Source organism: Oncorhynchus mykiss, chromosome 30 (assembly GCF_013265735.2).
Source record: "Oncorhynchus mykiss isolate Arlee chromosome 30, USDA_OmykA_1.1, whole genome shotgun sequence".
NCBI lineage: Eukaryota > Metazoa > Chordata > Actinopteri > Salmoniformes > Salmonidae > Oncorhynchus > Oncorhynchus mykiss.
The window spans coordinates 18,780,902-18,798,896 of record NC_050570.1 but is presented as its reverse complement, the minus strand read 5'-3'; the positions used below and the strand labels follow the sequence as shown (position 1 = coordinate 18,798,896).

The 17,995-nt window shown below is 42.5% G+C and overlaps 1 protein-coding gene across 2 annotated transcripts; it reads left to right on the top strand.

Moving 5' to 3' along the window:
- Positions 1-240: 240 nt before the first annotated feature.
- Positions 241-17,365, top strand: LOC110521472 (chromatin assembly factor 1 subunit A). 2 transcript variants are annotated; one of them, XM_036968798.1, is made up of 17 exons: positions 241-362; positions 502-594; positions 4,954-5,004; positions 5,531-6,141; positions 6,270-6,326; positions 6,456-6,676; positions 6,837-6,897; positions 7,019-7,090; positions 7,199-7,416; positions 10,596-10,767; positions 10,983-11,063; positions 11,737-11,841; positions 12,220-12,475; positions 14,431-14,569; positions 16,478-16,793; positions 16,895-16,970; positions 17,097-17,365. In XM_036968798.1, the coding sequence occupies exons 2-17, from the start codon at positions 528-530 to the stop codon at positions 17,165-17,167; spliced, it is 2,574 nt and encodes an 857-aa protein (XP_036824693.1). In that variant the 5' UTR covers positions 241-362; positions 502-527; the 3' UTR covers positions 17,168-17,365. The 2 variants fall into 2 exon arrangements, with proteins under 2 accessions (XP_036824693.1, XP_021454722.2); XM_021599047.2 differs by having other exon boundaries at positions 274-594.
- The last annotated feature ends 630 nt before the right edge of the window (positions 17,366-17,995 follow it).

The following is a 17,995-nucleotide window of genomic DNA, read 5'->3' as shown; positions in this document are numbered from 1 at the left end:
ATCAAACAGATTCCACTATTGTTACTCATGCTAATGTTGTTTACGACAAATTGGTGGGAGGGAGTTCTTGAAGTTTGTAGGAGTGGAAGTTCGTTTTTGTGAAGTTATTTTTGTTTTGTTTTAGTTAACTCTACTTAATTGTATGGAGTTTCCTTTTGTCACCCCATACAGTTAGTGGCGACAATGCTCCAGAAATATTGGATCCAAATCTCCGTGAAACCCCACCGACGAAGAAGAGTTCTGGCCAATCAACAAAGTATTCTGAGGAGAGCGACATACTCCCGCCAAATCTGACTGACGACAAGCGCGAGGCAGCAAGGAGTTCCAAAGGGATCGCGTGTGAGATGAGGAAAGAGTAACATGTAGCTACTTAGTCTTAAAAATAGTAAAACACAGTCAATTGTATATTATATTTTGCAGAATAACAGTGTTACTCTGGAAGACCTGTCAATATTGCGACATCATATGGTTTTGTTATTTTGCCACTGTTTTCCGCACAAGGATATCAAAAGTGAGGGAAGTTTCGGATGGTGATGCTGGCGGCGGAAGATCCATCCGTGGACGGGCATTTAGCATCCACTCCACGGAGGAGAGGTAGGAATGATATTTATATTTTAACCTTTCAAATGTTTTTGGAATTTAGTTATATACTTTTAAATTATTATTTATCTTTCAGTTTGCCTATGGCCACATAGTCAACACAAACGTCTGCCTTAATACGTTAGCTAGCTACTATAACCAGCTAACGTTAGTTAACACGACAGTAAGGTTAACTACTAAGTTAGTTACTGTACAGTACACTAACGTTAACTGTTATAGTAGATAGCTAACGTTAGCGAATTAACGTTTTTATTTGCCAACCCCTCATAACATTTCCAAGTATGTAGTGAAGTGTAAAAGGTGGGTTTATGTACGCTTGAAGTTCACCTAGCTTGTATAGCTAACTATATGATCAATATTTTCTGAAATTAATATAACTTTACTGTTAGCTAACGTTATTCTTTATAGTTAACTATTCATCAGCCAGCTAACTAAGCAAGTTAGAATTGGTGTCAACCTTGTAGCCTGCTGCTTGCCCATGGCCTTCAGCTAACTAACGTTAGCTAGCAAGCTAATGTGCACCGAAATGATTGAACAGTGTATTGGTAGTTTTGCTCACCAGCTTGTTGATAACAGTTAACGTTAGTCGGAAAATATAATTTCGATTAGACATTGAGTTACAACACTGCCCGCTCGACAGCTAGAACAATTGACAATGGTTCATTGAATGGTCAATGGCATTGTACTGCTGCATTTACTCATAAAGTAAAAGTGCATTGTAAAACAAAGTCCATCTAACGTTAGCTATGAGTGATGAGGGGGGATGGTTGTGGGATTGTCATCTTATCTCCCTCACTTTGTTTTGGTTACAGGTATGGGTGGCAATCAAACCTAGCAATGCCAACAATAAGCTTGTTTGGTTTACTTTAACAAACGGAATTTGTTTATTTTACTTTGAGGCTAACCCTGTTCTCACCACCGTTAGAGCTGTGAGTGTAGCCACAGCCGGGCTTTTACACTTGGCTTATATTCACCGAATGGCGGGAGAGAAAAGCAAACACCTCGCTTTACTTAGCCCGATGACTTGTGCCATCCTCTCCTTTATTTGTGATCCACCGACTTGATTCGGTATTATGTAGCAAAATGAAAGTGTTTTTTACATTGGATAAAAGTAGAGACTCAGAGCTACAAAATTGTATATCATACACTGCATATGAGAAACAATGGGGAAGTAATTCTGCTTTGAAAGTTGATTAACCCCACCTTTTGAGAAAATGTTACTTAAATGTTTTGGTAAACCTACTGGAGAGCTCTTTAGTTTGGGTTATGTGAAAGAAGTGCTATAACCCCCAAACACATCTTGTTAAGTGGATGGGTCTCTACAGAAGGTGTAAACAGTACAGTATAATGGTTACTTGCATAGTAGCAATATCAAAAAAAGATAGTGTCAATATAAAGGAGGGAAAAAAAGGGTCAATGCCAGTAGAGAAAGAACAAAATAATATACCGTATGAACAAAAACATCAATAACATTATCAGTGATACTGGTGAAAGATGAGGTAGTTAGTTATATGTATACAATCAGGGGTAAAGTGGCTGAGCAGCAGGATAAAAAAATAGATAGTAGCAGCAATGTATGGCGTGTGTTAGGAGAGTCATGTGAATGTCCATAGAGGCACTGCAGATAGTGCTGATGACTGGGAACTCACTAACATTAGGCTATAACTAGCAATGCAAATTGCTTTCTGAGATAATATTACTACACAGATCATACACTTAACGCTAATGTTAGCTAGCTAGCAAGCCAGCCACCTAACTTCAGCTAGCCAGCTATCAGTAAGCTTTAACTTGCAATGAAAACAACTTTCTGACAAAATTTGAAACGTATAGTATCTGAAACTGTAGCTAGACTCTTACCCGTATACATCGATGAATGCTTCACGGCAGACGGCAACCCCTTTCATTAAGTAAGACGTCCTGTGTCGTTTCCGTTTTGTTTGTACAGCTCGCTTGCTTGGCCCGTTATCAAGTCACTCTGGTTCACACTGCAATGCCATAAGGATCATCTGATATTTCTCCCTCTGTTACAGATGCCATGGTTGCCCTTAGTTTGAAGATGTAATCCAAAGACGGGTGTTTTATCTTCTTATGGAGGTGGTCCCTGCACAGGGACAGCTCAGCGGAAATTTCAGAGCGCCACCTATAGTACTCGAGTATAGTACTCAATAAATCTCAAACTTTCATAAAAATACACATGCAAGGTACTGAATTAAAGCTACACTCGTTGTGAATCTAGCCACCAAGTCAGATTTGTAAAATGCTTTTCGGCGAAAGCATGAGAAGCTATTATCTGATAGCATGCACCCCCCAAAATACCAGCACGACACGTAAACAACAGATTTTGCGGTAGCCGGCGCTACCCAAAACTCAGAAATAAAATATAAAACATTCATTACCTTGGACAAGCTTCTTTGTTGGCACTCCTATATGTCCCATAAACATCACAATTGGGTATTTTTCCCGATTTAAATCCGTCATTGTATACCCAAAATGTCATTTGCTGAAGGCCAGTCTGATGCTGCAAAAAGCCCATTTACAAGACGTCACTTTTTAAAATTACAAAAGTCGCCTATAAACTTTTACAAATCACTTCAAACGACTTTTCTAAACCAACTTTAGATATTAATAAACGTTAATGATGTATCAAATTGATCACGGGGCGATCTGTATTCGATAGCAACAAGTCTGGAAATCATCGTCCATTTTTTCAGTTTCACAACATACTGTGGTGCGCCTCAAGAAAGGAGGGGCTTATTCGTGTCGTAACCAAGGATAAATAAGTCAGAAAATGACAGCAATGGCGACATCGTGTGGAAGCTGTAGGCGTTTACAGGGGATCCTCATTTATTTTAGGTCGCCTTAAACAATACATTGAATGATTTTTACTCCTAAACATGTTCTGTTATAGCCACAGACCCGATTTTAACCAGTTTTAGAGACTTCAGAGTGTTTTCTATCCACAAATACTTATCATATGCATATACTATATTCCTGGCATGAGTAGCAGGACTTTGAAATGTTGTGCGATTTTTAACAAAAAGCTGCGAAAATTCGCATCATCCATAACAGGATTATACAACAGCCTTCTGTGTTCTCTTAATAACGACTCCCTCGGCATTTGCAAACAAATGCCAGAATTATATTAATCTCTTTATCACTCTTTATGATTCTACCAAACATCTTGTCGCGATACGAAATCTTCAGCCTTGGCCGGCAGCGGGGTGCCAGAGGTGGTTAGCGTCCCGTTCCCTGGATTGGACAGGGCACTATAGATACTTCAGGTTATCTCGGTATAACCAGGACCGCTCGCGTAGCCCTGCCTCTCTTTCTGTATCGAAGCGTTGTCCGCGTAGAGAGGTCTTTTGCCTTGTCACTCTCAACGGTCTAGCTCCAGCTGGGATGTGTGAACCCCACCTTTATCCTCTAGACTCTTTGCTTCACCACTAATTGGTCCTTGAGTTATTATTAAGCACTAGTCCTACCAGTCTCTATATGATTTCCCTGTGGTTGAGTGTTTCCCCTCTGTGATGTGTCTAGTTTAAAGTGTGAAGACCTTTAGTCAACTTAGTCTCACTACTCTGCCCGTCGGCTATGTATCGCTTGGAAAATAAAACTTAGATAGATCGATAAGACAATTAAATGAATCACTACTGGACACACCTTCCTCCTTGTCTTTTAATGGTAACTTATTCTGTCATAGAGCATTGATCCCCGTTTCCAGTGTCCCGGTAGCGGGGAGTGTCAGTTGTTATCTCCCGTGCCGTTAACTGTCTTTGAGAGAACCTTTTACTCGAGACAAAACAAGGGTTTATTTTTGAAAACACTCTGTTTTTTGTCTTTTACAATCAAACACACTTCAAAATACACAATTTGTTACTCGGTCACACACAGCGTTAATCAAAAACATGCAAATGACTTAATGCTCTTATAAAATGCCTGGTACAATGATAACACTTATCTCTATATTAAATACTTATAATAGTTATTTAATTACCTTTGAGAGATGACGAGGAGACCCACAAGATCAGGAGCAGAGTTTCAATCGGTCAGAGTTCTTTTAGAATTTAGTTAGTAGCGACTCCCCTCTACTGGCTGAGAGGTTGACTTGAAGTCGGTGGTTTACTAAATTTAGAGATTCAAGTTTGGACTGGATGAGAGGACCCGTTGGTGATCCCTTGCCCCAATGGAATATCAAAGAGTCTGTAACGCAACGAGGCCGAGGTTCTGAGACACACGCACCTGGTCAATATGCTTACAGGGTCAATTCAGATAACCAGTTTGTTTGTTTGAGGACTGAAGGATTGCTTGTGGGATTGTTGTCATCTTATCTCCCTCACATTGTTTTGGTTACAGGTATGGATGGCAAAGTCAAACCCAGCAATGCCAATAAGAAGCTTGTTCAGGGTAAGTGAACCTCAGGTGTTTTGAATGCATATTATCTCCATATACTATTTGCCAGATTTTTGCTCGACCGATGTCACAACTTCCCTTTACCTGGCAATAGATAACAGTAAAACTCCCGCCAACATGTTTAAAAAGGTCAAAGGTGATGCCAAATCTTGGAAATATATGTTTTTAAACTGTAGTACTGTGTGTTTTAAGTTTTAATTGTGGCTGAAATGTTGTGTGCTGCTATTTTGGCCAGGTCTCTCTTGTATAATAGATTTTTAATCTCAATGAGACTAACCTGGTAAAATAAACAATTCGATGCTTTTATTTTGCTGAAGGAGAATGATACATAATAACATAATGCTATCAAACTATACAAAAATCTATATTCAGAGATTCTAATTTAGTAAATTATATTACAATTAATAAAATTCTGTAATTTAGTGTCTTTGCTTTCATTGTTTTCCCAAATACTTTTAAAGATTAATTGGATTTAGTCCAACTTGAAAATCAGTGATAATAAATGTTATTTTCTCCTCAGCCCGCCTTCCATTTAAGCGTCTGAACCCAGAGCCCAAAGAGACCAGTGAACCCAAAAGAACTCGTGCCCTTCCCTGCCCAGAGCCTGGGCTCTCAGATGGGGAGAATGAATCTGAAATTTCCCCGCTACCCATGCGTCACGGACCAGCATTGGTTAACGGCCGCGGACCCCTGGATGGATTCATGAGTCACAGCAGCCAAACCTCCCCTGCCAAAATAATAGTTGTTTTCACTGAGGACTTCAATTCAACTGACCCTCTAAAACAGCAACCTGCAACACCCATTTCTGCCTTGTGTCCTCCCACAAAAAACAACCACCAAAGCAAAACCCTGAGTGCTGTAACGGCCACCAAAACAGACCACACTGCCAAAACAGGGCAATTAGACTGCAAGGTGGGGGAGGAGCAGGAAGGGGAGGACACTGCATCAATCTCACAGCTAGATACAACACAGGGATCTGACATAGAGGAAGAAGAAGAGGAAGAGTCTTTCAACCCTGATATGTCCAGTCATGGGAATGGGTCCATGCTGTCTCCTTCATCCACCAGCTCTCTGTCAGCGGCCGAGAGCTCCCCAGAGGCTGTCAAGACGGAGAACAATCGTACTGTCTCGGTGAGTACCGACTCGCAAATCAGATTCAATAATCATTCAATGTCTGTCATCGGGGATCTTTGTGTAAATGTACACAGCAGAAAGCTTTTAAATTAATACGTGATCTATGTTACCTTCTCTCTTTCCAGGAGCCACATTCCACCCCTAAAATAGAGCAGAAAACAGTGAAAAGACTCTCTATAAAGGTATAATGAGCTGTGATAGATTACTTCTGTATTTCACTGCTAAGTGGCAGAATTTTGCATCCCAATTACTATTTAAATATCTACATCAAAATACTTATCTGAAGCTGAGTTTATTTCCTCTCTTCATAGAGTTTGCAGGAGCAAGCGGAAAGGCTACACCAGCGCCAAGAGAGAGAGCGGCAGCGGGAGGAGGCTAAAGCGGTTAAAGAGAAGAAAAAAGAGGAGGCTCGCAAACTGAAAGAGGAGAGAGAGAGGGAAAGAAAGGAGAAAAGGGAGAAAGAAGAGTGTGAAAAAAGAGAGAGAAAAGAAAAAGAGGAAAAGGAAAAAGCAGAGAAATTAAGAGCGAAAGAGTGAGTGTTGCTTGATCGAAAACCACCTAGAGCTAGAGATCTGAAATGTCTTGTTACTTTTATATTGACTTGACTGGAAACATTTGATTAAATGTTTTTTTTATTATTAAAGCAAATGTAATCCTTGCAATTGAATTAAACGTGATATAATTTCCTGCAGGGAAAAACTTGAAGGCAAGAGAAAGAAAGAGGAGGAGAAACGGTTGAAAGAAGAGAAGGATGTGAGTTGATAAGGGATGTTTCTATTTTTTAAACTGGAGTGTAATGTCTGACATTTGACGGTTGACAATTGCCATGTCATTGTAACCGACCTGATAATACATCTGAAAATGTTCTATTCAGAGGCTCAAAGCAGAGAAAGCAGAGATAACAAGATTCCTACAGAAACCGAAGACTCCTCAGCATGCCTCAAAGGTAAGATAACTCTGACTGGATTGAGAAAGAAAACAAAATCTTAATCATAAAATAGTTGCATGTTAATTTAATCTGTAACTTTCCTTCCTTCTGTCCCTCCCACCTCAGACCCTTGTGTCTGCCTGTGGAAAGTTTGCTCCATTTGAGATAAAGGAGCACATGGGTCTGGCGCCGCTGACACGGGTCCAGTGTGAGGAGGCAGTCCTGGATGAACTGGACCGGTACCTGGCTAAGCCTGATGGAAGCCTGCACGGCCTGAGCGACTGGACCAGTAATGAGCCCCGCAGATCAGGCCCAACCAAGCCCAGAAGCACAGACTCTATGAGGTGAGACCATCACACCCTAAAAATCACAATTGTTGCGTGGCCATGATGGCAACAATAGGTGCTTTGAATTGCTGAACTCTTGACATTTCGTGAAACTACAAAGAATCTGCGATTTCCTACAGTAACGAGGCTGTTTCTACATTGAAAAAAATACATAAAGGCAACATGTAAAGTGTTGGTTTCACGAGCTGAAAAAAATATCCCAGAAATGTTATATATGCACAAAAAACTTATTTCTCTCATTTTGTGCACAAATGTGTTTACCTCCCTGTTTGAGCAAGATCAAATAATCCATCCACATGAAGGGTGAGGCATATCAACAAGCTGATTAAACAGCATGAACATTACACAGGTGCACCTTGTGCTGGGGACAAGAGGTCGACCGATTATGATTTTTCAACGCCGATACCGGTTATTAGAGGACCAAATAAAGCCGATGACGATTTAAAAATAAATTTAAATAAAAACGTGTATATGTAATAATGACAATTGCAACAATATTGAATGAAAACTTATTTTAACTTAATACAATACAGTAATAAAATCAATTTAGCCTCAAATACAGTGGGGCAAAAAAGTATTTAGTCAGCCACCAATTGTACAAGTTCTCCCACTTCAAAATATGAGGCCTGCAATTTTCATCCTAGGTACACTTCAACTATGACAGACAAAATGAGGGGGAAAAATCCAGAAAATCACATTGTAGGATTTTTAATGAATTTATTTGCAAATTATGGTGGAAAATAAGTATTTGGTCAATAACAAAAGTTTATCTCAATACTTTGTTATATACCCTTTGTTGGCAATGACAGAGGTCAATTGTTTTCTTTAAGTCTTCACAAGGTTTTCACACACTGTTGCTGGCCCATTCCTCCATGCAGATCTCCTCTAGAGCAGTGATGTTTTGGGGCTGTTGCTGGGCAACGCAGACTTTTAACTCCCTCCAAAGATTTTCTATGGGGTTGAGATCTGGAGACTGGCTAGGCCACTCCAGGACCTTGAAATGCTTCTTACAAAGCTACTCCTTCGTTGCCCGGGCGGTGTGTTTGGGATCATTGTCATGCTGAAAGACCCAAACTTCAGACGGGCCTGGACATGTACTGGCTTAAGCAGGGGGACACGTCTGGCACTGCAGGATTTGAGTCCCTGGCTGCGTAGTGTGTTACTGTTGGTAGGCTTTGTTACTTTGGTCCCAGCTCTCTGCAGGTCATTCACAAGGTACCCCTGTGTGGTTCTGGGATTTTTGCTCACCGTTCTTGTGATCATTTTGACCCCACGGGGTGAGATCTTGCGTGGAGCCCCAGATCGAGGGAGATTATCAGTGGTCTTGTATGTCTTCCATTTCCTAACAATTGCTCCCACAGTTGATTTCTTCAAACCAAGCTGCTTACCTATTGCAGATTCAGTCTTCCCAGCCTGGTGCAGGTCTACAATTTTGTTTCTGGTGTCCTTTGACAGCTCTTTGGTCTTGGCCATAGTGGAGTTTGGAGTGTGACTGTTTGAGGTTGTGGACAGGTGTCTTTTCTACTGATAATATACTTGTGTATTGATTTTAAAGAAAGGCATTGATGTTTATGGTTAGGTACAAATGCGCTTGCTAAATCATCACCCGTTTGTCGAAGTAGGCGGTGATTCAATGAGAAATTAACAGGCACCGCATCGATTATATGCAACGCAGGACACGCTAGATAACTACACATGGTTGATGATATTACTAGTTTAACTTGTGATTATGTTAAGATAAGTTTAATGCTAGCTAGCAACTTAACTTGGCTTCTTGTTGCCCTCACGTAACAGGTAGTCAGCCTGCCACGCAGGCTCCTTGTGGAGTGCAATGTAAGGCAGGTGGTTAGAGAGTTGGACTAGTAACCGGAAGGTTGCAAAAACGAAGGTACGGTAAAAATCTGTCGTTCTGTCCCTGAACAAGGCAGTTAACCCACCGTTTCTAGGCCGTCATTGAAACGAAGAATGTGTTCTTAACTGATTTGCCTAGTTAAATAAAGGTGTAAAAAAAAATATATAAAAAAAATGCAAATCGGTGTCCAAAAATAACGATTACTGATTGTTATGAAAACTTGAAATCGGCCCTAATTAATCTGTCGACCTCTACTCTAAAGGGTGCAGTTTTGTCACACAATACAATGCCACCAATGTTTTGGGGGAGTAACCTGTGGGATCTTCAGACCAGCCACCCGGACAGCTGATGAAACTGTGGATTTGCACATCCAAGGAATTTCTGCACAAACTGTCATAAACTGTCTCAGGGATGCTCATCTGCGTGCACCAGGGTCTTGACCTGACTGCAGTTTAGCGTCGTAACCAACTTCAGTGGACAAATGTTCACCTTCAATGGCCACTGTGACACCAGAGAAGTGTGCTCTTCACGGATTAATCCCGGTTTCAATCGTACAGGGCAGATGACAGGCAGCGTGTACGGCGTCGTGTGGGAGAGGGGTTTGCTGATGTCAACGTTGTGAACAGAATGCACCATGATGCGGTTATATGGTATGGGAAGGCATTAGCTACGGACAACAAACACAATTGCATTTTATTGATGGTAATTTGAATGCACAGATACCGTGACTAGATCCTGAGGCCCATTGTCGTGCCATTCATCCGCTGCCATCACCTCATGTTTCAACATGGTAATGCACGGCCCCATGTCGCAAGGATCTGTACACAATTCCTGGAAGCTGAAAATGGCCCAGTTCTTCCATGGCCTGCATACTCACCAGACGTGTCACCCATTGAGTATGTTTGGGATGCTCTGGATCGACATGTACGACAGCGTGTTCCAGTTCCCGACAATATTCAGCAACTTCGCACAGCCATTGAAGAGGAATGGGGCAACATTTCACAGGCCACTATCAGTCTGATCAACTTTATGCAAAGGAGATGTGTTGCGCTGCATGAGGGAAATAGTGGTTACACCAGATGCTGACAGGTTCTCTGATCCACGCCCCTACCTTTTTTAAGGGATGTGACCAACAGATTCATATCTGTATTGTCAGTAATGTGAAATTCATAGATTAGGGCCTAATGAATTTTCCAATTGACTGATTTCCTTAAATGGACTTACTCCGTATAGTCTTTGAAATCGTTGCATGTTGCAATTTTATATTTTTGTTCAATGTATGTACACTCCTATAGTCTTTGGCCCCTCTCTGTTCTCTGCATAGGGAGTGTATGGTGATAGTTAAGGGGCCTAAACCGGACGGTGTGCCTGACCGGCAGCGCTACGGCCGCATGAAGCTCCTTCAGTTCCGTGAGAACTACCGGCCTGCCTACTGGGGCACGTGGAGTAAAAAGAGCCCCCACATCTCCCCACGTTACCCTCTCAGACAGGACAAGGTAAGACTTCCCTCATTCTCTGACCATGATCCTTGAAGCCTTTCACTTCTTTACATCTTAGTTTCTGACATATTGCTCTCACTAACCCTGCCATATCCAATTTGTCAAGTGGTGCCATGAGTGAAGAATGTGTTCTGGGGGTGATATCAGTTGCACTGTGACTTCCAAGTTTGATGGGTTTCTATGTATGACTAAAATGTGTGTGTTCTCACTAGGTCCTGTTGGATTATGAAGTAGACAGTGATGAGGAGTGGGAGGAGGAGGAGCCAGGAGAGTCCCTGTCACACAGTGAAGGGGTAGGTCTCTCTTCAATACTCTTCTGTCACAGATTTTTGATGCTCTGCTGTTCTGTTTGATATCAAGATTTGCTCATTGTTGTAGCTGAATCGTTACTGCTGGTTGTGAGGATCTAAAGGGAGGGGCAACTTTTTTTGGGGGGGGGGGCGGACTCTGTCGGTCTCAACTTACTGTTAAGAGTTAGAATACACATGGTGCAATTTTGAAATTTGTTTGAGTCAGCAGTCACTTAATTAGCCCATGTCAGCAATTTTTTCCATTTATTGTTAAGTTAGCTATCTAAATGTGTAGTAAGCATGGTCAAATTACCAACCGGGGTGGAGTCCATTGATCATCAGTTATCATGTAAAAAAGAAATGATAACAATTGCCTCCACTCTATGGCAAAATGTGTAGAATTGCAGGCAATTGGCTGTAAAACTGCTAATTTGTCTGTCCGCCCCATTGCAAAATGAGTAGAATTGCAGTCTTTTTTTCCACCCATGGCAAAATGTGTAGAATTTCAGGAGATGATAAACCTAGAAAAAAATATATCTTGGCTGACAATTAGGTGGGCCGTTAAAATATTTTGCTCACAAGGTTAGGGGGATGTTTGTGGGTACGCAGACCCACTGCGGCCCCCACCCCAATCAATGTTGCCTATCCCTGACTAAACAGACTCTTGTTTTTGCAGGAGGATAATGATGAGGGAGGTGAAAATGACGATGATGATGAGGATGGTTTCTTTGTACCCCATGGTTACCTATCAGATGGCGAGGGGGCATTGGAGGAGGAAGAGGTAGGTTAAATTGCCCCTACAATCCGTATGCATGCCTCATTCATTTTCTTTACTGTTCTTTTCCGGTGGTCTGGTATGACTAATAATGGATATAATGTAAGTACTTAGTGCTTTACAGTGGGCCTCCCGAGTGGCGCAGCGGTCTAAGGTGTCATTATAGACTCAGGTTCAATCCCGGACTGTGTCACAACCAGCCGTGATCAGACGTCCCTTAGGGTTGCGCACAATTGGCCAAGTGTCGTTTGGTTGGTGGGGCTTGGTTCATCGCGCTCTAGTGACTCCTTGGGTCAGGTGCTGCAGGCTGACTGCGGTTGTCATTTGAACAGTGTATGTTGAGCACTCACCTTAATTGCTCCTATCTCTGTGACGTGATTCCAGGAGGGTGGCGACCCAGAGAAGCAGAAGGTTCGTCAGAAGCTGAAAGCCCGGGAGTGGGATGAGCTGATGGCCAAGAAGAAGGTGAAGGTGCTGGAGGCGGTGGTGAGAGGCTGTGTATGGGAGGGAGAGGGTCCTCCTCTGGAGCTATTCCAGCAATTCGCTGTGTGCCTGGTAGAACCCCTGCCAAAGCCGGAGCCCACCACCCCAGAGGACTACGCACAGAAACTACAACAGAAACTACAAGAAGATGAGCAGCGTGAGTACATTCTTATGTCTGGGGGAACATGCAGATATACAGTGTTCATTGTGTGTGTTGTCATTTCGAGAGACTTACAGGAGCATTTAGGTTTAAGTGCCTTGCTCAAGGGCACATCGGTAGATTGTTTTTGCGTAGTTGGCACAGGGATTCGAACCAGCAAACTTTAGGTTACTGGTCCAACGGCCTTAAACACTAGGCTCTCCAATATTCATGTCCCTTTCGACCTCAGCCTTAGTCTTGCCACCGTTAAGTGGTAGTGATCATCTGAGTCATTGACTGACTGAAGCGGGATGAAATGTAGTTCATGGTTTGGATGGAAAACCTGTGACTGTTTGTCTTTGATGCTTATCTGAGTTCTTACAGAATAATGTAAATGAGTAATTTGGTTGAGCCATGTGTTGTTTGAATAGTGTCACTATTGTCTGATTTTCCTTGAGTAGCTCTGAGTGGCCAAACTGTAATGACCTGTGCCTTTACTGACTTTAGCAAGCATGCACTTATATTTACACAAAAATCTGTGTTTTGATTGTGGAGATGGACTTAACACCCAAGACCAACATGCGATTTATCTGCACTCATGCCGCATCGAGAGCGAGCTAAATCAAACACCAACTATTTGGCCTCGTGTGGAGTTGAAGAAAAGAGAGCACATATGCTAATGTGGTTTTTATAAAAATCGAGGTATGTTTCGCCAAGAAAACATACCTGTTTGTCATCAGGAAAATGTAAACGGTTACGAAGGGAGACTTTCAAAACTGGATTGAGTGAAGTAGCAGAAAATGTGCTTAATGATTATGAGCTCTGTCTGTATGCAATTACTTGGGCCTAAAACATGAGCATGGAGAGCTACACAGGTTTGCCAAATTACTGTATATATTTGTCTAATATTTAGTCTATTTACTTACATTTGTAGCTCTTTGTTGTAAACAATTGACTGTGCTCTCAGACTAAATTTAGCTGGAATTGTGCTGTGCAGAATTGAACCAAATTGGTGATTGGTTGACAATATGACACAGGCTTACGTCTTGTCTTTTTTCAGTTGCATTGTGCAGAATATCAGATCTTTCAACAGTTGTAGTGTTTAACCTCATAAGATCTTATCATAATGACCGCAAAAAAGACGCATTGGAATGCAATGAATGTCAATTCTGATAAAATTAATGTGAAGTCTGAAATACGGTACAAATGTAAAAAAAAAAAAAATGTAAATGGGTCGGTAAACCTGAAAAGGGGCTGAAATACCAGGCGGTGTCAGAGGAAGGCGGAAAGCCCTTAAAATTGTCAGACTCCAGCCACCCTAATCATAGACTGTTCTCTCTGCTACCGCACTGCAAGCGGTACCGGAGTGCCAAGTCTAGGTCCAAGAGGCTTCTAAACAGCCTCTAATCAAATGGCTACCCAGACTATACTATTTGCATTGCCCCTCCCCTCTGCACACCACTGCCACTCTCTGTTGGCATCTATACATGGTCGCTTTGATAACTCTACCTACATGTACATGCTACCTCAACTGGCCAGTGCCCCTACACATTGACTCTGACTCACATTTTTTTAGTCACCCAAAGTTGGACTTTTGTTGCCTTTTGGAGAGCTCATGTCTCATTCGGGGGAGCTAAGCCCCGCGAAGCCCCTTGTGCTTGCTTCAGTCATTGATTGCTGTCCAGACTGCAAGGGAGACTAGACTCTAGTCTAAACTAGAGACAATCAAAGATCTGTATCGTTTTCAGACAAGCTTTATATGCTGCGTCTGAGTCACTCAGTATTTACTGTGCCAACAAGTAATTGTGAACAGTGAACAACAGGTCTTTATGGCTGACCTGAGTTGCTCTGTAGCAGCCTGAGGGAGTATATGATCATATTGGATGCAGCCTTTTGCCCAAACTTTGTATGAATAGGCCTAGATGTAGAATGTGTTTTCAAACACCTTCCCATTTCCCCTACCATATCTTCAGTGCTGTCGCAGTTGCTGCCACTGCTCCATGGAAATGTGAACAGCAATAAGGTGATCATCACAGAGTTCCAGGAGTTTTGTCGCCAGAAATTGACCTCTACTATTTCCAGCCCCCAGAACTCGGGAGACATTCCCACCAGGTAACTTTAAACCTGATTTACTAAACATTAGCTATTTTACATAATGAGTAAATCATATATATGGTCACTATTAAACTCATATTATAAACTGGGTGGTTCAAGCCCTAAATGCTGATTTGGCTAACAGCCATGGTATATCAGACTGTATTCCATGGGTATGACAACATTTCTTTTTACTTCTTTAATTATGTTGGTAACCAGTTTATAATAGCAATAAGGCACCTCTGGGGTTTGTGATATATGGCCAATTTACCACGGCTAAGGGCTGTATCCAGGCACTCCACGTTGCGTTGTGCTTAAGATTAGCCCTTAGCTGTGGTATATGGCCATATACAGTGCATTGTGAAAGTATTGAGACCCCTTGACATTACAACCTCACTCTAAAATGTATTAAATAAAAACTTTCTTCAATCAATCTACACACTAACTCACAATTACAAAGGGAAAATAGGTTTTTGTAATATTTGACAAATGTATATACTTATTTACATAAGTATTCAGACCCTTTGCTATGAGACTTGAAATTGAGCTCGGGTGCATCCTGTTTCCATTGATCATCTTTGAGATGTTTCTACAACGGTTGTAGTCCACCTGGTAAATTCAATTGATTGGACATGATTTGGAAAGGCACACACCTGTCTATGTAGGCTCCCACAGTTGACAGTGCATATCAGAGCAAACCCCAAGACATGAGGTTGAAGGAATTGTCTGTAGACCTCTGAGACAGGATTTTATCGAGGCACAGATCTGGGGAAGGGTACCAAAAAATTTCTGCAGCATTGAAGGTCCCCAAGAACATAGTCCCCAAGATGGAGTGGCCTCCATCACTCTTAAATGGAAGAAGTTTGGAACCACCAAGATTGGCCACCCTGCCAAACTGAGCAATTGGGGGACGGCTTGGGTTAGGGAGGTGACCGAGAACCCAATGGACACTCTCACAGAGTTCCTCTGTGGAGATGGGAGAACCTTCCAGAATGACAAAACATCTCTGCGGCACACCACCAATCAGGCCTTTATGGTAGAGGGGCCAGACAGAAGCCATTCCTCAGTAAAAGGCATATGACAGGCCCCTTGGAGTTTGCCAAAAGGCACTTAAAGGACACTCAGACCATGAGAAACAAGATTCTCTGGTCTGATAAAAGCAAGCTTGAACTCTTTGGCCTGAATGCCAAGCTTCACATCTGGAGGAAACCTGGCACCATCCCTATGGTGAAGTGTGGTGGCAGCATCATGGTGTGGGGATGTTTTTCAGTGTCGGTAACTTGTCAGGATTGAGGGAAAGATGAACAGAGCGATCCTTAATGAAAACCTTCTCCAGAGGGCTCAGGACCTCAGACTGGGGTGAAGGTTTGCCTTCCATCAGGACAATGACCCTAAGAACATAGCCAAGACAACTCAGGAGTGGCTTTGGGACAAGTATCTGAATGTCCTTGGCTCAGCCAGAGCCCGGAAATGAGCCCGATCAAACATCTCTGGAGAGACCTGAAAATAGCTGTGCAGTGACGCTCCCCATCCAACCTGACAGAGCTTGAGAGGATCTGCAGAGAAGAATGGGAGAAACTCCCCAAGAAGACTAAAGGCTTTTATTGCTACCAAAGGTGCTTCAACAAAGTACTGTGTAGAGGGTCTAAATACTTATGTAAATGTGATCTTTCTGGGGGTTTTATAAATAAAATTAGCAAACATTCTTAACCTGTTTTTGATTTGTCATAATGGGGTATTGTGTGTGGATTGATGGGGGGGAAAACAATTTAATCAATTTTAAAATAAGGCTGTAACGCAACAAAGTGGAAAAAGTCAAGGGGTTCCGAATGCACTGTACCACACCCCCTCGGGCCTTATTGCAAGTGCAAATGCTATATAAAAGCTTTTTTTTTCTTTCTTAACTGAGATGGTCTTTTGCCCTAGGATCCGTTTGAAGCGCCTTATCAAGGGAAATGCCATGTATGAGAAGCGCTCGGACTACAGACGCTGCTGCTGGTACATACACACAGAGGTCCTGGCTCGCTTCAGCCAGGAGGCTCTCCCTGTGCCCTGCCAGTGGAACTACCTCACCTCTGGGGCCCATGTGTCCTGTGAAGAAGCCTCGGCGGCCAAAGGCTCACAGGGCAACTCCCCAACCACCCCACAGACCTCCACCACACCCTCCTCCTCCAACAAAAGGAAGAGTGCCGGCAGCATGTCCATCACCAAGTTCATGAAGAAGGCTGCCGACCCTGAGCAGGTATGACAGTCTGATAAACTATGCATATGAAGTCCTTTTGCTCAGATCTTATTGCTAAGACGACTGTGTATCAGATTTTCATGAGCACTCCTTTGTTCCAGGCTCATGAGATGGATGGGTTCCAGGCAGACACAGAGGAGGATGAAACGGACTGCGTCATAATCCGTACACAGAAAGGTGAGACCTCAAAATAACTTCCCTGACAGATTGTTTGGCCCTGATGGACACGTTGTATTTGGTTTCCCTAGATATAAGTAAGAAGGGAGGTATTGTCATTGACACTAAATATGTCTTCCCCTGCAGGATCTTCCAGAAAGGATACCTCCCCCACAGAGAATGAGCACACAGAAAAAATTGAGGTGACCCCCCTCTGATACGACTGCTCTCCCCCTGCTCCGGCCCATTCCCACCCCGGCCACCACCTAAGAACTGCCCCGACTCTGGGGGTGTGTACCCAGTGTCAAATAGAATCAGGTCTTCAATCAAGATAACATTCTGTAGTGGCACACATGCCACCCACACAGTATTACTTCCCACTCTGCATGTAAAAATGAAAGTGTCTGAGAAACTTATTAGGACATGGTTTATTTTAGTCCAATGCTCAACCATTTTATTACTTGGTTCAGTTGGAGTGTCAGACATGTTTATATGGATGTCTTTGCTTGGTGTGGAGTGGAAGGTGGCTCAGACAGTCAAGACTCTGCTACTATGGTAGATTGGGTGGCTGTTCTAGTAGTTGCCGTGTGCTGGCCCATGTGTCCTTCTTTTAATACATATACAGTACCAGTCAAAAGTTTGGAGACACCTACTCATTCAAAGATTTCTTTATTTTTACTATTTTATGCATTTCATAGTTTGGATATCACATATGGAATCATGTAGAAAACCAATTTAAAATGTTATTTGAGATTCTTCAAAGTAGCCACCCGTTGCCTTGATAGCTTTGCACACTTTTGGCATTTTATCAACCAGCTTCATGAGTGCTTTTCCAACAGTCTTGAAGGAGTTCCCACATACTGAGCACTTGTTAGCTGCTTTTCCTTCACTCTGCAGTCCAACTCAACCAAATTGAGATGGGTGATTGTGGGGGTTAGGTCGTCTGATGCAGCACTCCATCACTCTGCTTTTTGGTCAAATAGCCCTTACACAGCCTGGCGGTGTGTTGGATCATTGTCCTGTTGATTAACAAATGATATTCCCAC